Raw genomic sequence first — 7,015 nt, forward strand, 5'->3', positions numbered from 1 at the left:
CATACTATAGTATGTCATCCGATATTAAAAAAAATTTTTTTACCCAAAATATTTGGTCCAAAATTTGACAAAAACGACATACTAATCTATGTCGTCCAAAATTTGAAGAAAAAAATGTTGACCCAAAATTTTTGGTCCAAAATTTGACAAAAACGTCATACTATATTATGTCGTCCAAAATGTAAAAAAAAATTTGACCCAAAATTTTTGGTCCAAAATTTGACAAAAACGTCATACTATACTATGTCGTCAAAAATTTGAAGAAAAAAATTTGACCCAAAATTTTTGGTCCAAAATTTGACAAAAACGTCATGCTATATCATGTTGTCCGAAATTTAAAAAAAAAAATTGACCCAAAATTTTTGGTCCAAAATTTGACAAAACGTCATACTATACTATGTTGTCCAAAATTTGAAGAAAAAAATGTTGACCCAAAATTTTTGGTCCACAATTTGACAAAAACGTCATACTATATTATGTCGTCCAAAATGTAAAAAAAAATTTGACCCAAAATTTTTGGTCCAAAATTTGACAAAAACGTCATACTATACTATGTCGTCAAAAATTTGAAGAAAAAAATTTGACCCAAAATTTTTGGTCCAAAATTTGACAGAAACGTCATGCTATATCATGTTGTCCGAAATTTAAAAAAAAAATTGACCCAAAATTTTTGGTCCAAAATTTGACAAAAACGTCATACTATACTATGTCGTCAAAAATTTGAAGAAAAAAATTTGACCCAAAATTTTTGGTCCAAAATTTGACAAAAACGTCATACTATACTATGTCGTCAAAAATTTGAAGAAAAAATTTGACCCAAAATTTTTGGTCCAAAATTTGACAAAAACGTCATACTATATCATGTTGTCCAAAATTAAAAAAAAAAAAATTTTGTTTTGACAAATTGAGTATAGCATGTTATAGCAACCTAAGGGAGTGATTTCAATGAAAACAAAGTGAGGACCGGCCAAAATGTCCTCACTTCGTAAAAATGACCTCAGTTTGTTGTTTAAAAACCCTCACTGGTCCTCAGTATGCTGCAAGTACAAGAACACACAAAAACACACACACACACACACACACACACACACACACACACACACACTTCACCTTAATTACCTTTATATATTTACTCAGATAAAGCACATCATGAGAGTTGTTTTTCAGGTGACATTTTCAATTCCCCCCTGAGCACATTAAACTTTCTCATAATCTTTGGACATTTAGCTAGTGGAAACATTAGTGAAATTATGCTTGAACTAAAATAAACTGTAAACTAAATTAACTTTCTTTGCATTCACTTACGATATCGTGGCACACTTTGCACACACCTTAAGGAGCTGTAGCTGGTGTAATGCAAATAAAATATTCATGGCTTTGTTTTCACTAAAAGCTCCCACACAGTCTTGATGCAGCCACACAGGTGCATTCACTGCGATGTAAACTTCTCAGATTTTTCTTCCACAGCAGAAAGAATTCACTAATGATATTAACGATGGCTCGGTTCCATGTTAACGTTGCTGTGAGTAATGACAGTGAGCTGGCAGGAACAGTTTAGTCTTGATGTTGTTGTAACTCCTGTGCTCTTGCTGCTGTCACATGTCTAGGAAGCAGTGAAAAACAGATTCAAACACCCAATGTTTGCATATTTGATTACCTTTATTATTTATTTACACCAAAAAATTGAGAAATCTGTTTTTATTTTTACTATCTAGCTGTTGGCACCAACAACACATTTTTGTTCATGCTGTAAGTATGATTGTCTACTCCTTGTAGACTCTGGCATATGGGGACATGAATCATGAATGGATCGGGAACGAGTGGCTGCCTAGTCTGGGTCTGCCTCAGTACCGCTCCTACTTCATGGAGTGTCTGGTGGATGCACGGATGCTGGACCACTTGACCAAAAAGGACCTGAGGAGCCACCTGAAGATGGTGGACAGCTTCCACAGGTCTGTGGTGACCAGTTTAGCTGCTGTTTTGATCAGCATTGATGCTCTAATGAAACATTATGTCTTATCCTTCTCTACGTGTATGCTGCTTTTATACCAGGGCAAGTCTGCAGTATGGAATTATGAGCTTGAAGAGACTCAATTATGACAGGAAAGACCTGGAGCGCAGGAGAGAGGACAGTCAACATGACATGAAAGGTACATCGGCACTTTACAAACATTCCCGGAACACACAGAACCACAAACGCATGACAGAGGCCGAATCTTTGTTCAATGTTTACATGGTCAAAGAAACAGACAGGGTCAAGAATCAATTTCTTTTCTGGCATTAATTAGTTGTGTTACACATTTTATTTTTTCTCTTTGAATACTTTTGGAATATTTATAAAACATTTTTGCGTTCATGTTCATCCCTGTTCCATTGTTCACTTATAGCATTGTTATTGTACCCTTTTAATTGTTTTACATGTGTATATTTTATATTTCTTATGTTATATAATTGTGTAATCCTGTCTGTTCCCTTCAGTCAAACCATTTTCACCCAAAGAGCTGCTGCTTTTTGGAACATTCTCTGCAAAGCCGAGAGATGGTTGAGCATAAACACCCCAATAGTCTTCAGTTTTTAAATACTAAGACTACACTCTTAGGGTAATAAGGGTTCCAAAAGGGTTATTCTACAAGGGCTGAGGTTCTACCTGGAACCATTTGCGTCTGAAAAACCCTTTCCAGAAGTAAAGGGTTTTTCAAGGGTTCTTGGTAACACTAATGGTTCCATTAAGAACCATTTTGATCCAGAGAACCCTTTAAAACCCCTTTACTGGATAAAGGGTTTTAAAAGGGTTCTCCTATGAAGGCAAGCCAAAGAACCTTATATGGTTCTACTTAGCACTTTTATTAAGAGTGTAGCCCACCAACAACCACAGTCATTCTTCCCCACTATGATGTTCACTTTGAACTCCAACAGCTCACCTTGACCATATCTTCATGTCTGAGTTAAGCCATGTGACTTAAAAACTAGAGGTGAAGAGATGTACTTGATAAACTGTAACTCACACACACCCTGGTCATCAGGCCAGAGCACCACCTAGTGGTTTTGCCCTGATATTGTCGTTGAAACAGCTGCACTGTAGACTGTCAAAAAGCCAAGTGAGGCAGGCCAACAATCTTATGATTCAAAGCACTGCATACCAATAGTAGTGGAGCTAACCAGCGCTCTCGCCCTTTTGACCTTGAGTTCTGCACATGAACTTGACTCAGCTGTCACGTCAAATCAGAGTCCTGTGTTTACACACACATAAACACACGCATACACACACCGCCTGTTCCAACTTGGAAAGCTGTCTGACAGCTGTGCTCTAAATGAACAAAGGGAGTGTGCCAGTGAGTCGACACTATGTGGACATGCACATTACCTCTTTATCTCGCTCTTTCTCTTTTCTACTTCTCTCTCTGCAAATCAATTTGATCCTCTTTTCTCTTGTGCTGTCACTCTGTTACACATTATTGTCGCAGCAACACCAGTCTCAGCTAACTCCCTTTTTTACTTCAGACGTGTTGGTGTGGACCAACGAGCAGGTGATCCACTGGGTCCAATCCATCGGTCTGAGGGAGTACAGCGGCAACCTGTTGGAGAGTGGCGTTCACGGGGCGCTCATCTCTCTGGACGAGACCTTTGACTACAGCAGCCTAGCACTCATTCTGCAGATCCCTATGCAGAACACACAGGTGGTTACAGACCACTGGTTATTCTCAACCTGTTGAACTGAACTGAGGTGCAGAAAAGTGTCCAGTTTGTAAGGGCAGTCTTAATGCTACTATGCGCCATTGTATGATATTAAACATATTTAACAATTGTTCACCGAGTACCAGGGGCTGACATCAGACCTAATCAGATTAGTTCTGCAACCAGTCAATCTTCCCCAAGTCCTGGTTGCTGAGGTTTTTATGATAATTTGATTTATTTTCATTGGCACCAGAGTTTTACAGTCAGCATTTCCTTCTTCTACTGACAACACGGTGCCAACTGCTTCAAATTCTCTATCGATTGTTCTCAGATCGAAAGTGCTTGGTTGTTCTCACCCAGCATTCACTTAAGAGTTTATTCATCACAGGTTTCAGCACAGATTACTTGCTCAGCTTCATATTTTTTGGCAGTTCATAGATTGTAGAGATACTGGAATACTGTACTGGAATTTCAAGAGTTTTCATTGACATTTTGATTATGTTTATTTTGGACCTTGGCTGATCAAGGGCCAATTCCAATTCCTATCTTAACCCTCAAGCTCAACCCTTATATTAACTGGCCCTCAAAACCAAGTGTTGAGGGTTATTTTGTCACTTAGAAATGGGACACCCCTTAAATGCAGATACGTCTTCAGACTGTAGGGGGCAGAATAACGTGAAAGCTGCGTCCAGTCTGTCAACTCCAAAAAAGAAGAAGAAGAAGAACACATTTACGTCACGATTATTTATTTATTATTTTATTTCAGTCAAGTTATTAGGTTGTTAGTTAGTTATAAGATGATACTCATACAAATATTCAGCTGACAGTTACCACACACCACGACTTATTGAAAAGTAAACCACACCGGCCGACTATTGACAAAAGATCATAAAATAAAAATAAATGTTACACAACAATGACGTCAGTAATCCATAATATGGGCCTAAACTGAGATAATACAATGGTTTTCATCATTTTTATATCTCTATTAACAAAGAAAATACTTCATTTGTATCTCACTCGCTTCGCTGCTTTCGACACCATCTTTCTTATGTGAAAACACGCAATGCATTCTGGGTAGCCCTTGCTCCCAAGGGTGGTCTTGGAAAATCTCAATATTGAGGGCGATACAGCCCTTAAACTTGACCCTCAACTTAATTTTTCTGAGAATCAGGACAGCACTTGCACTAGAGGGAGAACATTTTTGAGATTGAGGGTTAACCAAGGAATTGGAATTCACCCTAACTCACAGCTTCACTTTGCTCACAAGACTGTCCTAATATTACTTTTCAGGCACGGCAGGTACTGGACAGGGAGTTCAACAATCTGTTAGCCTTAGGAACTGACCGTCGACTAGAAGAGGTGATGTTTCTAGCGGCTATGTTAATCAAATACAATATTTTGGGAAACGGGCCAATTGTCTGACCTTTCCTCCCTGTCCCTGCAGAGTGGGGATGACAAGTCTTTTCGACGCTCGCCATCATGGCGCAAGAGGTTTCGTGCTCGTGAGGGAGGGATGGGGCTGGGCATGATGGCAGGCTCCATGGAAACGCTGCCTGCCGGCTTCCGTATGCCATCCATGTCCATGCCGCCGTCTGTGAATTTGATGCCCAAGAAACATCTTCAGCCTGAAGGTGTGTTACAGGACTAACCAAACTCTTCTACCTCAGTTGATGTGTTCTTGTGTGCGTCAGTGTGCTTACCATTCTCTCTCTGCTTGTCCTGACTGACTAACTGCATGCTCTCTGTACTTCTGTGCCACATCCTCTCAAGCTCCTCCCCCGGCGCCCCCGAGACTCGACCCCTCAGCTGTGCGGACCTATTCATGCTAACTACTCTCTGCTTACTAACAGGAGCGCTAATGTTAACAGGTAAGCTAACAAAACAGTATGTGAAAATGCTGAACCTCCTGGTTAGAGTGTTTTTAACCAGCATTGCACAGATGTGTGGCATGAGGGCAGGAATGAGGAGATTGGAGGCTGTTTCCACGCCCCCACCATTTGTTCATGGGAAACCACGGAAATTTTGTTTTTTTAATGTATTTTTTTCCCCCACAAATTTAAATGTCTTTGATTACACGTGAATCAATCCAACATATTGCAGAGAATAAATGTAGGTAGGATCCATTATCTTTCATCCACAGAGAATTCACTGTGCCTACATGTACAGTATGTTTGAAGTAAAAACATGAATCTGTCATTTATATGAATAGCTCAGTGTCATATGCAAGATGACAGGTATGTGTATGTCTGACAGTGGCACTAATAAGCCATCAGTCATTTTCATTTCCATATTTATGTTTAAAATAAAAACGTACATTTGAATTGACAGACATTGTTGATATATTGGCATTGGTATCAAGCAAGGGTATGTTTATACATGGCAACGTAAATTAAAAAAAGGAAAAATAATACAGCAGACATTGCATTTGCTGCAAAATAGTAATTCTATTTAATAGCCTTGGTTTTTAAAACGTATTAATTCCACTCTCTGATTGTTTTCTACATGTGAGGTTCCAATTAGAGACTCTCCCTGTCTCACCTTTCCTTGTCTCCTCTTTTTGTCTCCTCCTAGTGCATTCTCATTACCTATATGGACACATGCTTGCGGCCTTTTGAGAGTGATATGCCAAATTGTGGAGAGGACAACCTGGGTGCCACTCTGGGGCGGGGAGGGGGAGACCTCACCCCATCATCGCCCAGCCTCACCTCCAAACGTTCACCTCTCTCATCTCTCCTTCGGACACGTGCAATACAGAGGCCGACTCTGACCTTTGAACTCCTGAGAGTGCTCATCGGCTGCACTTGCTGCTGTAAACGAGACTCACTCCGGTCTCTCCCGGTTTACCCCAGTGCTCCCAGTAGCCTTGTTGTTGTGGTGTTGTGTTCCTGCTCCCCTGGTCTCAGCTGTGGGTTCCTCGTGCTGGTTCTGTTCAGTCTCAGCATGGCCATGTCCAGACCAAATATTGCTGTGTCGTCATGAGAGGAAGATTTAAAGTGGCCAGCTCTTGATTTGGACTTTGGAATGATGAATACTTGTATAAATGGCAGATCCCACTGCACATTGCCCCTCTACCGGTTATGCAAGGTATTACTCATTTACCGTATCTGTACATAAAATGGATGAATTATGTTTTTTATAGAAATATTATATATATATAAATATATATTGGAAATATATATGGAAAATGATATAATACCATTGCTGTATGAAACCCAATGCCCTGTATTCAATAGTGACTGTTCTCTCTCTCACTCTCTCTCTCTCGCTCTCTTTCTCTTTCTCTTTCTTTCTCTATCTCTTTCTGTGTCAGACCTTTGTGTGTCTTTTGCTGTATGCT

At 39.8% G+C, this 7,015-nt stretch overlaps 2 protein-coding genes across 2 annotated transcripts in view; one reads left to right on the forward strand and one right to left on the reverse strand.

Moving 5' to 3' along the window:
- ppfia4 (PTPRF interacting protein alpha 4) overlaps positions 1–5,507 on the forward strand; it is a gene marked incomplete at both ends in the record, with an annotated part of 104,242 nt that extends 98,735 nt beyond the window's left edge. Inside the window, 6 exons of the mRNA XM_083888630.1 lie at positions 1,777–1,952; positions 2,053–2,150; positions 3,502–3,677; positions 4,969–5,037; positions 5,123–5,309; positions 5,449–5,507. Of these exons, the coding sequence (XP_083744756.1) occupies positions 1,777–1,952; positions 2,053–2,150; positions 3,502–3,677; positions 4,969–5,037; positions 5,123–5,309; positions 5,449–5,507 (765 nt within the window). The remainder of the gene's footprint in view (positions 1–1,776; positions 1,953–2,052; positions 2,151–3,501; positions 3,678–4,968; positions 5,038–5,122; positions 5,310–5,448) is intronic.
- A 1,011-nt stretch (positions 5,508–6,518) lies between these two features.
- Positions 6,519–7,015, reverse strand: part of myog (myogenin) — a gene marked incomplete at its 3' end in the record, with an annotated part of 2,094 nt that continues 1,597 nt past the window's right edge. The window contains exon 3 of the mRNA XM_083887723.1: positions 6,519–6,643. Coding sequence (XP_083743849.1) covers positions 6,519–6,643 — 125 coding nt within the window. The remainder of the gene's footprint in view (positions 6,644–7,015) is intronic.

This window comes from Microchirus variegatus, assembly GCF_963457635.1.
Source record: "Microchirus variegatus genome assembly, chromosome: 4".
In the NCBI taxonomy this organism is placed as follows: domain Eukaryota; kingdom Metazoa; phylum Chordata; class Actinopteri; order Pleuronectiformes; family Soleidae; genus Microchirus; species Microchirus variegatus.